At 31.0% G+C, this 16,318-nt stretch overlaps 1 protein-coding gene across 1 annotated transcript in view; it reads left to right on the plus strand.

Annotated features, from left to right (window-relative positions):
* LOC129962836 (amiloride-sensitive sodium channel subunit alpha-like) overlaps positions 1-16,318 on the plus strand; it is a 40,926-nt gene that overhangs the window by 13,120 nt on the left and 11,488 nt on the right. The window contains exons 3-7 of the mRNA XM_056076836.1: positions 157-296; positions 2,879-3,171; positions 6,644-6,833; positions 7,656-7,774; positions 15,879-16,138. Of these exons, the coding sequence (XP_055932811.1) occupies positions 157-296; positions 2,879-3,171; positions 6,644-6,833; positions 7,656-7,774; positions 15,879-16,138 (1,002 nt within the window). The remainder of the gene's footprint in view (positions 1-156; positions 297-2,878; positions 3,172-6,643; positions 6,834-7,655; positions 7,775-15,878; positions 16,139-16,318) is intronic.

The following is a 16,318-nucleotide window of genomic DNA, read 5'->3' on the forward strand; positions in this document are numbered from 1 at the left end:
GTTTTCATTTGGCCTAAATTGGTTAAAATCGTAACAAACTTAATTATGCATTTTAATATACCATTTCCATATAACATGAATTTTAAACCATGTTGATGTGCTATATCTTTAATGTCGAAATTATATTAAATGATATGTGTATTTTCTTCTTATCAGGATGCCATAAGATATAAACTACCATTCCCGGCTGTGACAATTTGCTCTTTGAATCCGATATCCAGCCACCATGTCTCTGAAACATCTCTGAGAAAACTTTTGCGTCTGAAAGAAATGATGCAAGAAGCTACGGCGGAGCAGTAAGTGAGACCTTGAAATCAAAGAAGCGTTGCAAATGTCAATGTTCTGTGTCATTACCGAATCTTAGATAATTCTCTAAACCGAATCTTAGATTATTCTCTAATTTTAAGAATCGCGGGTTTTTTTGTTGTTTTTTCCCCTATGTATAAAAGCTTAGTATTCATTTCTTATTTGAAAACTAACACTTTAAAGAATTTAAATGTCATTTTTTTTCTTTCTAAAAACTTCTTATCCTTCTCTTATTTAAAAAGTAAATCTCTTAAGGGATCTAAAAACTAAAAGGATCGATCTAGTCTGGTGGAGTCACCAATTCGAAACCAGAAACCACAGAAAAAGTCTGATACACAGTAAATCCATCAAGGTCAAACCACTTCTTGTTGGTGAGGTTTCGAAGTCTCGAAGAATAATTTGATGATCATTCAAAATTACTTTATAATATTAGCGTAGTTTCAGAAGGGTACTATAAATTATTTTAAAAATTTAAATAATTGATAAATAATTTAAATCAGTAATATTTAGCTATTAATTTCTTCTCCAAATGAGTGTATAAATATATTGACACCACCTTCCGTCAAACGTTCCAATGCTATAGGGGAAAAAACCGAATCCATCTCTATTGTATTTATTATTTTAAATTTAAAAATATTAATCGACTAAGTTTTTTTTTAATTTTCCGTTAAAGGTGATTCTTTGGCTTTCTTATTCCAAATTTTGTTATTTCCTATTTTTTTTAACATGTTTGATGATGTTCCTTTTTTGCATCTGAAAGGAAGTCATGATTCATGAAAAAAGCCAGGAAAAATATCTAATTTCTACAAATTAAAAAATATATATAAGAAAAGTTATTATATTGGTAATTGACAGAACTGAAAGAGAAGAAAAATGAATTTTGAATGTGCAAATCTTTGACCGAAATCATCGAAAGGTTTTTAAATAGAATGTATAATTTTTTACAATGTACTTGTTGAATAATTGACCCTGCAACAAACGTATTTTAATCATTCAGTTCTTTGATGAAGAATAGGGTAAAGTTCAAGTGTTCTATAGTTCTCAAAGAGGTAATAATTAAAATAATCAGAAGTTTAGCGCCAAAAATGTAATTTTTTACATCGATCTATTTCCAAATAGATGTTGGAATAATTGTCCGAACACACAAATGTCAATAATAATCTTTTCTATATTCAATTTTCCCTTTTAAGTGTTATTTTAAGCTTAATGACAGCTGTAGAATTCAAGTATAAAATCACATGAAAAAAGTTAAATGTGCATGTTCAAATATGCTTATTTTAAAGTGCAAATTTTAATTTCCATAGTCTATAAAACTACAGCATATTATATCTTCCCTTAATATTTATCGATTCAAATGATTAGCCTGAAAATAGTATTGTCAACAATATGATTTCATAAATATATATATAACAAACAAAAAAAATCCCACTTACTGTATCCTCAAATTTCTTTCTGTTGAAATAGAATGCGATAGCAAAGCATCACTACATTCTTAGCACAACCGTTATTTTTACATTTAATTGATGTGCAGAACAACTTTATTAAAAACAAAAATATAGACGAAGACCAATAAGAATTCTGAATGAATCCTTGAAGTTGTAGTTAAACATCAAATGAACAGACGATTTTTTTTTTCACACTTCATTTATGAAAAATAATTTTAGCTTTGAATGCAGACGAAGGCGAAAAAGAATTCTAAACGAATTATATTTAAAATTATTGTTCAACATCAAATGAACAAACGATTTTTTTAACATTTTATCACGAATACTTATAAAAGCTAATTTTAACTTTCCTTCATACTAAACATACACATTCTACATAGCTCATAAAACCCAGGAAAAATGGAGATTATTCGAAAAAAATGTATAAATATTGTAAACGATGAATTAAAAATTTATTTACTATTATTAAAATTTTTTACGCGGATACATGTTAGGAAAATTTTAATGATTTTTTTTTCGTATTATTTTATGTTAAGATATTTGTCTTCGATATCGATTTATGGGATCTTAATTTTTTTTCCATTTAAACTCGTTTTAACAGTACAGATACTGCACTTTAAAGAAGCAGTATAATAATGAAAAAATTAATAAATATTAATAAAAAATGTCAATATAATTTTTGTATTCCATTTCTTTTTGATAAAATGAAATAAAATCGGATGATCTTGCTTAACAAATATGCCATTGTGGTGATGCTTCATTTTAATTTCCGCGTATTAAATGCTTACTGAGAAATATATAATAAGCTTTCTACTTTGCAATCTGGCGCATTCCCGCCTGCAGACAAAGAGGTTTAGATTCGCGCTTGAATGAATTTTTTTCTTAAGATCTAAGCAATGTAATATTGCATTTGGTTTCAAGAATTAATTCTTCTACAAATCAAAAAGGATTTGTTATTTAATTTCATTTTTTATTCTATTCTACATGCTTAATCCCCATTCCATTAAGGCTATTAAATAATGAATTAAACATTTAGAAAGTGCTGCCAGACATTATTCTGTTATGATGACCTTTTTCTCGAAAGTACGTCTTGATATTTTGAAGGAATTAAAATGATTTTCTTCCAGGTTTAACAGAAATGAGCGCGACCAATGCTATGTAAATCCTCTATGCAAGTGGTCGTGGTTCCAAGAACGGTGCTATTGCGTCCAAAACCCTTGCCTCACAGAATTCTGCCTGGCCGAGAACAGTTCACATTGCTCTTGTTCAACATTCTTTTGCAACAGTCCTATTAAAAGAGTAAAAGGCTGTGAAATGAAGCCCATGTCATCGACACCTTTCATGAGCGAAACGTGCTTGTGTAAAGGTACATCAACACAAGATTCTTGGGATAGTAATTGGCCTCATGACGATTCTCAGGGTATGATTATGGTTCAAGAACATTCAATTCCAGTAGAATTATAAATCATTCTCAGAACTGTAATTTAGACTTACTTGAGAGCAATAATCAGCATGCATGGCTTAACACTAAATGTATTAAATGCATTGTTAAACATAAGATAGGTTTTATTATCATGTGAGAACATGATGTTGTTTTAGATTTATTTTTTTTTAAAGCTCCAAAAAGTTTTGGACTTTGAAAGATTTTGAGATGAAAAAGAAAAAACATCGCTTTTTCTAAAAGTTGACGATTGCGCAATAAAACAATAATGTAATCATTCCAAACATGCTTAAACCGAATTTTCAGTTAAAAAAAGAAAACTGTCGTTTTCTGAATATTGACGCATGTATTATCTGACAGCCACGTGATTCTTTAAAACCGGTTTAAATTTGTTTTCAACGAAAAAAAAATATATATATTGGCCTCGAGAAAAAAAATTTTAGAACTCGATTGATTTTGAGATGGTTAAAAACCATCGCTTTCCTGAATGTTGGTGATTGCGAAATATGAGTGATGTGAGAACATGATGTTGTTTCTCTGTCGAATTAATATTGCATGACTATAAAAAAAATTTAAAAAAAAATGTTCTCACATAATAACTTAAATTTGCGACAGCAAGTTGCAATTTTTTTTTTTTTTTTTTTTTTTTTTGTATATGAAGCATGCAAAGCGAATGATTGCAACATAAAAAAAAATCAATTATCCATATTTGTTTATGAATATGATAACCAAAAAAAGTATTGATCCAAAGCACTAAACTTTGGTATATGGGCCTCCTCTCATATTTGTAATTCAAATCAAAATTTTTCGAAGGAAACTTTGTCTATTTTTATATATATGAACAGGATAATTCGAAAACGCATAAAGCTATAAAGGTGAAATTTGGTATACAACTTTATTATTCGAAATGAAGATGCGAACTAAATTTTGAACTAATTTAGGGCAAGGTGTGACTACTTTTTGTTCTGTATTCGCATGCGCATGAACACAATGTTTCAAAATATCAAAGGATTAAATAAATAGAATTTGGTATGGTGTCTTGTGCTCAAATCTGTCTTGAAAGAATTGTGTTAGATCTTGTATATAACCGGTAGAAAGGAAGGATTCTAAGATGCTAACTCAATTCGCTTCATTATGTTACGATGCACAAAAAGCGGGAGTCGGGAGAGGGAGAAAATAGTGAATCAACTTCAGCTTCTTAGTTTCATAACAGAGTAGTATTTTAATTGATGGGTCACTCTTGTGTGAATTATAGTTTATCTTATTAATACAATGAAAATTAGTGTGTGCATGGGTTTGCGTGTGTGTGCTCGTGTGCATGTGTGTGTGCAGCGCTCTGTATGTCAGACTGTTTGACACAGGATTATCAAATGCCATTATATACATTAAAGGATGAAAATATGTAATTTTTTAAAAATTTTAATAAGAATGTAAATAAATTAAGCAAAATTTTGGCACTTTTTCAACATATCATCTGAAAATATTACAACACAAAATTGACTTTTACGTCATCTTAAAATTCAAAACATTATCTTTTCAATGGCGCCATTTTTGTCATATAATTTTTTTTCTGTTTATATGTGCGTGTATGTGTGTGCGTGTGCGTGTGTTTAAATGTATTTCATAACAACATGTTCACTGTTGAAATAAATTCAAATCATTTTCATTATTACTCCTAATATTTCCAACTAGATTTTTTCCATTATTAATGATGAAAATAAGAAGGTTCAATTTCTTTCTCATGCTCCGTAAGTATTAATATGTGATCTACATTTCTAACGAAATTTTTGAAATTTTATTGCACTTACAATTACTGTTTAACTCTTAAATTTTATTCTAATTATAATTACTGTTAATCAAAACCATTAAAATGATTCCATTTATAAATATTACATCTCTTTTTTGCACAAAAAATTTGTTGCATAAAAATATAGATAGAAATTAGGGAAATGTGTAACACAATGAATAAGACAATGTAACACTTCTAAAATAATACGAGTTATATGACTATCAAAATTTGAATTTAAAAAATGTTTAACTAAAGAAACCATTAAAACAGATTACAAAAAAATTATTCAATGAACTTTTTAACAACCGTTAGTCCCAACTAATCATTTAGTCTCTACAAGCGACTGATATCTATACTTATAATAAAGCTCAATGTGTGTGTGTGTGTGTGTGTTGGCGCTCTACAAGCAAGGTCATTTGACATACAGCTATCAAATTTGGTACATGCATACCTTAGAGGTCGGGAATGTGCACCTGGGGTCCCTTTTTTTGAAATTTTAATTATTAATTAAAAACTAACTTTCCCGCCAAAAAAATCTTCCATTTTCTCCACCGCCAACTTTTCCGCCAAAAAATTCTTCCATTTTTCCCACCGCGAAATGAGTAAGAGTTAATTTTTTTTTTTTTTCTCCCAACAGAAATGAGGCTAGGGTTAACGTTTTTCGGCGGATTATTTCAAACGATTCTGTTTATTTTTTTAATGTTTTATGCATTTAAAATTAAACATTGTTAATGAATCCATGTTTGAGATTCATTCTGAAATACTTTTGAATTAAAATAACACAGAATAAAGGAAATTAAAAATGTATAATTTGCATAGCGTTACCCCAACTGGCGTAGAAAAATTCACGCATTTGCGTTACCGTAATTGGCGAAGAAAATTCACGCATGCGCATTCTGTTCCGATTGTTGCCATGACAACCATTATCAACGGACGATTTAAATTATTTTTAGGTTAGTTGCATGCTTTTGTAAGTAAATTGTATTTATGTTAGTTATATATATTTTTTGTATATGCTTATAGTTTTAAGTACATCGTTTTTTAAGTAGTTTTTTTAAACCTGTTTTCGTCCGATTATTTTAAACGATTCATTTTATTTTCTTAGTGCTTGATGCATTTAAAATGAAACATTGTTAATGAATCGATCTGTTCATGATGAATCTGAGAAAATTTTGTTGACAAATTCTTGAGATAATACATAAATTCAGAAAGATATTCTTTAGTGCCCATAAAGTTTAAACGCTCAGTGACTCTATTATCAGTAATCATATTATTAAAAAAAATGCTTTGTTTCAGTAAAAAATATTATTATATTAATTGCAGATTAATCATTTACACTTTCATTTAATGTAAAGCATAAATTCTACGGGAGCTAACAGAAAATTAGAGAGATACAGATTACGTTATGACTGAAGGTCTTTATAATATTATGAGTGAATTGAAATTTGAAATTTTGAAATATTTTAATGAAGAAGCTATTAAAGTAGGAATTACATAAAATATTTAACTATTAAAATTTTAACGAGTATTAAGATTGGCGAACCGGCTGGTCGCCAAAGGCGGCTAGTAATATAATAAAGGACAAAATAATGAAATTACTTCCTTAAGATTTATGCTTTACATATTGTCAAATTTAACTATTTATAAAATGAATTCTTACAGGCTTACTAGACACTATCGAAGATAAGGAAGTGAAGGAGATTATTCGGCTTATTAAACACTCTAAGACTTATGATTTGGTCGATGTAGAAGAAGCTCTAATGCCATCTACGTACGAGCTCTACCAATTCGGGGTCACCTTCGACAGTTTGGTAGCCGCCTGTACTTTTGAAGGAGTGCATTGTTATAGAGAGTATGTCAGACTTTGATAGTCTTTTGAACTTTTGTATGTTTTAATAATATGCCTGAAAGTAAAAAGTTTTTAAATTTTGGCTTTATAAGTAAGTATAAGTATATAAATATTTTTTTGTAGTTTTCCTAAGTAAGTTGATTTGAAATAAATTTTAACTGCAGTGATGCTGATTCATTATTTTAGTATTTAAGGAATTGATACTTATTTAGAAATGGAAGCAAACAATAGTAATTTTAAAAAAATAATTAATGTTTTAAAAAAATGTTTTTAAGAAAAATAAATTAATTCTACATCTTCATAAAAATATATACAAAATTTTTAATCAACTGTTTTTTTTTTCTTGGTCAAAAGTATAAGTAATGAAATTAACAAATGCATAAAGAAACTGGATTTATGTTTATTGGCATATTATTTTTCCCCACAAACCTGTGTAAAATTATATAAATGAATATAAGGTTTGTAAGCAAAATAATTTAAAATTTAATTTTGAAGTTTTATTGAAACATTTTTTAAAATTTCATACTCAAATTTTTTATTTCAAAAATATTTAAACTAAGAAATATATTGTGAAATTAAATACATTATTTAATTTATTCGTAAGCAAATTTAAATATTGTATTAAAATTTTTGATAAAAAAAAGTTGAATTTGTAAAAGGATTCTATGGAAACTCTGTATTCTTTGTATAATTATGATTCTGTTTTTTTAAAATAACATGCTTTGAAGCATTTGAAAAGGAGATTATATTTTAAAACATTTTAAATCTTGAAATATAAATGAAGATTTCATAAAGAATGTAACTTAATATGGTATATTGTTTCAGGAATTTTACGGTTCTTTACCATCCCAACTATGGTAAATGCTATATGTTTAATTATGTTGGGAATAATGTTTCGGATATCGAATCACCAATTGAAATAGACAGATATGGAAGCACAAGTGGTAAGCATACTTATAATATATAATTCTGAAATGCAACTTCAGGTCTATCGCCATATCTGCATTTAAATAAATACTTTCTTTACCTTAATGATAAAGGGTGTCCCAAAATTAATGTAATGCTTGAATTTTCCACCATTCGTGTAGTAAATTTTTGGCAACCCTATTAAAAAGAACCATTTGACAGTTAACAGCTTAAATTTAGTAGAAAGGGAGCATTACACGATAGAGCAATGTGTTTTCATTGTTGAATAATATTTCAAAAGTATTGATAGTCTTGCGGCCACATTTCGAAAAGTTGAGAATTGGCCCCCTAGATCGTGTGATTTAACACTACTGGATTTCTTTTTATGGGGTTATTTGAAGTCAGAAGTCATCCACAAGCACGCATACATTGAAGGATGAAATTCAATGCGGCATCAACGAAATTCAGCCACATTTTTGCAAAATGGTCATGGAAAATTCCAACAAAAGTGCATATGTGCCACCAAATCCGTGGAGGCCATTTTCCCTAGGTATTATTCCGTACATAACCTTATCCTGCGTACTTTATGATTCAATAAAAATATAACCAAATAAAGAAAAAAACTGTCTCTTTTATTTAATTCAAATCTTGCGTTAACAGTTTTTCTATCGTATAATGCTATCTTTTTACTAACCCTAAACTATCATCTGTCAAATGATTATTTTGATAGGGTTTCCAACACTTTACTGCAAGACTGGTGATAAATTCAAATCTTGCGTTAATTTTGAAATGACCTTTACTGAATTGATAACTGAAATACGGTTAAATTTACTTGATACTAAATCAATACTATTTAAAGAAGAATTAAAATCTTCGATTAAGATAAATTTTTGTTTTATGTAATGAATTATTCTTAGTTTGATATCAAAATTAATATATTGATTTTTCATTCAAAAAAGCAATCACATTTAATTGTGAAAATGTATCGTTATATGTAGCTAAAAGAAGAAAATCGCTAGACTAATGAATGTGGTAATTCTTTTTTAAAATAATATGATTAAAAATTATAAAGAAAAATTCTTTACAGTCATACTTTCTTATTATCATTATCATGTTATTATTACTAACTGAATTATTTCAAAACTCTTTTTTTTTCTTCTTGCATCAAAATAAAAATGATAATTTTAAAAAAAACTTCTGTTTTATTTCATTATAAAAAGAATGAATAATCGATTACACCCATATGTTTAAATATCATATAATTAAAATGCTTTAATTAAAAAAAAGATATTTATAAAATACAGAGAATGAACCTTATTAATACAGATTTAGTTATTACTATAAATGCAATCTAATAATACGTCCAAGTTATGCATCTAAGCTACCAAATATTAAATACATTTTCTTAAAAAATATTTATAAATAGGATTTTAAATATGATTTCTTCTTTCAAAGTTTAGTTTATAATTTTTTTTAACAAAAAGTAACTCTATTTTTGTTTATATTGATCATAATATGATCCATAATAAATTTCACAGTGAATCATTTCTTCTAATATAAAATTCCATGTTATATTCTATATTGAATTTAGCAAATCAACAATATTTTAAACTCATTCCCTCATATAAATTACTTTAAAATTTCTTGTCTTTGTAAGCAATTAATCTAATTGTATTCATCAATGCAGTGTTAGAGATACTCACATTAAAAGCAATAACGGAGTCGGATGTTCGATAGATCTATAAGCTTTGGCATATGATTCATTTTATCGAAAAAAAAAACATGGCAAGCCAATTTTATGATAATTACTATATATCATTAGAAGATATAGCTTTCACTCTCTAATTGCCAATTTTCGAAAATATTTAATAGGCTAAAGCAATCTCTGTGCTCAAACCAACTGAATACAGACACAGAGAGTGTTAGTTTTACTAATCGTATTAGGATTTTACACTAAGTGGAAGAGTTCATTTCCTGTCTTTGGTCTTGTTGGACAATAAAGCTTCAGTAAACTTTTACTAATTTAATCAGGCATACTAGTTACTTTCTCGGATATGAGTATAGAAAGATAAGTATTGTAAACGTCAAAGGATTCTAGTCTGAAAATAATGATTTTTGAAGTATGTCAGCCTGAGAAAACAGCAGTTCAAAAAATAAAAGTGGCTAGACAAAAAAAAAAAAAAAAAAAATGTATATTTTTAATATCAGATTTGGGGGGGGGGAACTCTTCATGCAAATAAAGTATGTTAGTCCACGGGAATTTAATAATTGAAAGAAAAAAACGTTGAAATCTGTCAGATTGATTTATCATTTGCATTGCGGATTTGTATGTAATTTTGCGCGTATGTTAAAACAACAATTCAAACACAAAACAAGCTAAACAAGAGAACTTCAGTATGTGATTTTCTGGTTGAAACTGTAGATAAATTTCAAATAAAGAACCAAATCCGTTAATGGGTTGACTATCACTTTATATATCTATCTACAGGATACTATCTTTGTATATCTATCTATTTTACATGATCATGTAAACGAAAAATGCAATGCATTAGATAAATAAAATTTGGCTTATGACCTTGATAACCGAATTTCAGTTATGAATCATATTCTAGATAGATACAACCGATGAAAAGAAAAAGGCCTAAATGACATGCTCGTCTCTCTTTTCAAAATCTTATAACTTCAAATGAGCAATTCTTGTATATATTTCAATTTATTTCGTGTATCTCGGAAAAACTTGAAGATTTGGACCAAATTTATATAAAGTCTAGTTTTTTAAGTTTATCTATATAGGTATCTTTCCTGAAAAAATGAGATTTTATCCAAAAAAACTTTTTTATAATTAATTATTAGTGCATTTTCTATCTGCTCTCATGCTGACAACGTCATATAGCGCCATCTCAGATCTGATTTCACCGTGGTAAATATATGTAGGACTCAGAAATCACTACTATTTTAGAACGCACATTTAATTACATTTAGGACGATTAGGACATTTAGGATATATATACATTAACATAAAAGAATTGAACATTCAGTAGATTTCGTCGAATACGTCGCGTCTCGTCTTTCGTCCAGATCCGTCTGATCTGCCACGTCTTCACTCTCGCCCAGATCCGTCTGATCTGCTACGTCTTCACTCTCGCCCAGATCCGTCTGATCTGACACGTCTTTACTCTCGTCCAGATCCGTCTGATCTGCCACGTCTTTACTTTCCTCCAGATCCGTCTGATCTGCCACGTCTTTTCTCTCGTCCAGATCCGTCTGATCTGCCACGTCTTTACTTTCCTCCAGATCCGTCTGATCTGCCACGTCTTTTCTCTCGTCCAGATCCGTCTGATCTGCCACGTCTTTACTTTCCTCCAGATCCGTCTGATCTGCTCTCCGTCTAACCAGCGTCAACTCCGTCTAACAACCAGCAGATGGCGCTCGTCACTACATTCGGCGATCCTGACGTCTCTTTCGTCCTCGAAAGTTAAAGTAGAAAAATCTGAAAGAATAAAAAAAAGAAAACAGTATCTGGATAAAACAATAAACATTTTTTTTTTCTTTTAGTCTGAAGACCATGCTTTCATAAAATCGGCTGCTGTGGAAGTTGTATTTGGTCCGTCCTTTATTGTGAATTTCTCGAATAATTTCTCTTTGTAACGCTTCTGGGACTATGGGCAATTCTCTACCATTATCGTATTTGTATAAAACTCCATTTCTCACAATGTGTTCACCGTCTTCTTGCTTATCTATCAAAGCTTTTAATTTCTTAAGGAATTCGTCCTGATTTTGAGCATTGGCTATTTTAGTGGTCACTTCACTATATGAACGAGTAACAACAAGTACTGCGTTTCGACTAAGAGAATCTACGTGTGCCATTTGTTTTCCTGATCTGTGAACAATTTGGTAATCAAATTCCTCTAATTGTAAAGCCCATCTTGCAACTTTTGGTGTAAGATCTCTTTTACTCATAGTTTGTTGAAAAGCGGAACAATCAGTCACAATTTTAAATTTAGAACCCAGTAAATAATGTCTAAATTTTTTTAACGCTTCGATTACAGCCAAAACTTCTAATTCATAGCTACTATATTTTTCTTCTTGTGGAGATGTTTTTCGACTAAAATAATGAATAGGATAAAACTTATTGTCGGTTCCCTGTTGCAGCAGCACTGCTCCGAACCCCTGACTGCTAGCATCTGTATGGAGTTCTAAAACTGATCCCTGTTGATAGAGATGCAAAACTGGCTCCTGAGTTAAAATATCTTTGAGTTTTTGAAAAGCTTCCTTTTGTTCAGATTCAAACTTAAATGCAATATCTTTTCTAAGTAGATCACTAAGCGGTTTTGCGATTTTTGAATAGTGGGGTATGAATTTCCGAAAATAACTAGTAAGGCCTAAAAAGCTTTGTACTTGTTTAACAGTTTGTGGTTGTGGAAATTTTTGTACAGCTACCGTTTTAGATACAGAGGGCTGTATAGTTCCGTTTTGGATTCTATAGCCTAAAAATTCTATTTGTGGTTTTAAAAACTGACACTTCTTAAAATTAAACTCCAAACCGTACTCTGATGCAACCTGTAGAACACGTTGTAATTTTTCTAGCCCTTCTTCCTCGGTTTTGGATGGTATAATAATGTCGTCCATATAAATCAGTACAGTTCCATCTAGCATCAAATTCCTGAATATCACATTAATGTAACGCTGAAATACACTCGGACTATTGGAAAGTCCAAATGGTACTTTAAGAAATTCCCACTGCCCATGATGTGTTACAAAAGACGTAAATTTTGTGCTATCTTTCTCTACGTCTACATGAAAAAATCCGTTTTTCAAGTCCAAAGTAGTAAATATTTTTGATTGCTCAAGTTTGTCGAGCAAATCTTCTATGAGGGGTAAAGGGTACCGATCTTTAATCATCTTTTTATTTAGCTTACGATAATCAATGCATAACCTATAACTGTCATCCTTCTTCTTACACAAAACCACGGGTGAAGAAAAATTTGAACTACTGGGTTTTATTATCCCTTCCTGTAACCATTTATCAATCTGAGTTTCAACGAATTTTTGTTCTTTAAAAGGCAGCCTTCGAGGGTTATGACTAATCGGAATATCATCGCTCAATATTATTTTCATTTGCAAATCCGTACTTTTTGTTTTGTTTGGCGAATACTTATTTAAAAGACGATTTATTTCCTGTCTCAACGGTTTTTTTACATGACTCATGTCGATTTCATCATAGTTTATCGAATCCGTTAAATGAATGAAGTATGGGAGAGGATTTGTATTTATTTTATTGCCAGTCTCAGCAAAAATAGGTGCCTGACTGTCTCTTTTCAGCTCCGAGGAACGTAGTGATACGACCTTGACCTCGTTTCTCACCAGCCGGGTGTAATTTATTTGGGCTCTTTTTTCATGAATGATAATTTGATTTTCTTGGAATGAAAAGCTTAGGTTATTTAATACGTCCATGCCGATGATTATTTCGTTCGGCATTATTTCTAACACATGCACATTAGTTGATATTACATATTCATCAATTAATATATCACAATAAAAAAAAACCTAGAGGAGTAATGCTATCTCCACTTATACCAGCTAATTTCACATTATCAGTCATTAAATTAGGTTTACCAATTTTCAAATAAAAATCATAATTAATCATAGTATTATCACTTCCAGTATCAATTAATGCATCACAATTTACACCATTTATTTCAACATTTTTACTAAGCTTATTTACAGTTTTTGGAGAGTTACGAGTATATACTTTATTAGAGAGAGACACTTTAAAATCTCTTTGCGGGCAGTTACTGGCTTTGTGGCCAAAGTTACCACATTGGAAACATTTCAATCCTTTGTTTTTAAACTTGCAATTAGTTGATTTATGGCCAGTCTCATTACAATTAAAACATTTATTATTACTCTTGTTATAGTAATTATCATCAGCATAATTCTTTTGAGCACGAACGAACGGCAATGGTGAATTTTTAGCTTCTTTCGCGATATCAAATTTACTTCTGTTTTCGGAAACACGCCAATTTCTGTTTGTTTCCTTTTTAAGGTGACTTCGTGCAGCTTCATATTCGTCCAGTTTATTAACCAAATCTTCTACTTTCTTTATTTTGGGCAAATCGTCGAGAAAATGATCGCGTACGTCATTTGGTATTTTACTCTTTAACTGGTCAACGACCATTAGCTGCTTTAAATCTTCAAAATCGGTTATTTCTAAACAATTTATCCATTCCTCAAAAAAGTTATTCAGTTCAAAACCGAAATCCCGCCATGATGAAGAAGAATCTCGTTTGTGAGTAAAGAACTTCTGCCTGAGTTGTTCGGAAGTTAATTTAAATCTTTTAAGCAACAGTTTTTTTATGTAATCATAGTCATTAGCTGATGGATCAGGTTCGCGAGCAATTAAATTGACTATATCCAATGGTAATAACCCGAGTAAATAAGAAATCCAGTTTTCTTTTGCAATGTTAGCCCTACTTATTTGCTTCTCAAATAACGAAAGGTAAACACTTATGTCTCCGCTATTATCATAATTCTTTAGCAATTTTAATATATCATACTTAGGCATATCTGATACAGTTAAAGTATTTTCTCTACTTTTTAACTCAAGTTCTAACTTTTTCAAAGTATATTCACGCTCTATCTTTTCGGCTTCGGCTTTTTCAGCATCTAACCTTTCGCGCTCCTGAGTGATAGTTAAAAGTAAGTTTTTTACGAACTCTTCGTCATAGTCTTTCGACTCTGTTATCATTGTAACTAACTGTCGCACTTTGGCATCCTGTGGTGCCGTTAGTTCTAATTCGTCTACTAAAGTTAGTAAGTCGCTCTTTCGTGCTCGTGTAAGAAATGCCATACTTGAGAATAAATCAAAATTGTACTCACAATTTCTTCAACGTCGATCCACACTGCGTCAGTCTACAAGGAGTTGGTATCCAAAAGGTTTATTGTAGCACGTCAAATTGCTCTACGTCAAATTTCACTCCTGTTAGGCTCTTCTTTCGTCTATGTGCCGGTCTTCATTAATATCCCGGCCGAACCCCCATATTTTGTAGGACTCAGAAATCACTACTATTTTAGAACGCACATTTAATTACATTTAGGACGATTAGGACATTTAGGATATATATACATTAACATAAAAGAATTGAACATTCAGTAGATTTCGTCGAATACGTCGCGTCTCGTCTTTCGTCCAGATCCGTCTGATCTGCCACGTCTTCACTCTCGCCCAGATCCGTCTGATCTGCTACGTCTTCACTCTCGCCCAGATCCGTCTGATCTGACACGTCTTTACTCTCGTCCAGATCCGTCTGATCTGCCACGTCTTTACTTTCCTCCAGATCCGTCTGATCTGCCACGTCTTTTCTCTCGTCCAGATCCGTCTGATCTGCCACGTCTTTACTTTCCTCCAGATCCGTCTGATCTGCCACGTCTTTTCTCTCGTCCAGATCCGTCTGATCTGCCACGTCTTTACTTTCCTCCAGATCCGTCTGATCTGCTCTCCGTCTAACCAGCGTCAACTCCGTCTAACAACCAGCAGATGGCGCTCGTCACTACATATATATACTGAGTATAAGTTCAAAAATATGAGTAATTATCGATAAGCTGTAAAATGAATCCTGTAATATAGCAGACTGTTTCGAATAACATGTTAAACTGAGTGCATTCATGATTTTTTTTATTTAAATGGCAAGTTAATGTGTAGATAAGATTGAAAAATATTCATATGTAATCAGAATGTGATTTGTATCTAAACGCCAAAAAAAAAAAACCCTTGATTTTACAACAAAAAAAAATATTTTTTCAGATTATATCGAAGCCAAACAAGAAATACATCCTATTGCGGAATTAAGCGAATGGAGAGAACATTACTTCTGGTTGTGCATTTGTGTTGTATGCAAAATTAAAGTTTACTTGACTATAAAAAAAAAAAGATAGTTGCAGCATTTTTTGTACAGCTAAGCAAATTATATCAGCATTCATGTGGAATGTGAGATAGGTGGTCGGTTTTAGTAAATAATTCGTGTCGTCATCTCTCTTGGAAATTTCATTGTAAACCGAATCTGTTGACATTGCAATCCGTTAGTATTTCATTTTTGATTCTCATTATACAATATTATCATTTGAATAAAAATGATTTTGCAGGTCTGCAGCTCCTGCTTCGAGTAAGTGACAACAACGATCTGGACCTCCTCCGGCGTGAAGTGGGCGCTCGCATTGTCGTCCACGACCCCCACATGCTTCCCTTTGTGTCTGAGTATGGGGTCAACGTACGACCGAGGGACATGACAGCAGTGGAACTCTCTCTCTCCAATATAACGAGATTGGGGAAGCCTTGGGGCACCTGCGAAGAAGGGACAAGTAGTCAAGATACCGATAAGAACGTCGATCCTTACTCCATATTGGTAAAGGCAGTTTTGATTTTCTGTAATCATTTAATACCAATAAGTCGTTTCTGTTTGTTGTTGTGGTTACGCATGATACCAATATAAATGTTGATCTTGACTTCATACTTTTGAATGAAATTTTAATATCATCTAAGAATTTCATACCAGTGATATCTTTTAATTGATTGCTACGATTAA

Source organism: Argiope bruennichi, chromosome 3, assembly GCF_947563725.1.
Source record: "Argiope bruennichi chromosome 3, qqArgBrue1.1, whole genome shotgun sequence".
NCBI lineage: Eukaryota > Metazoa > Arthropoda > Arachnida > Araneae > Araneidae > Argiope > Argiope bruennichi.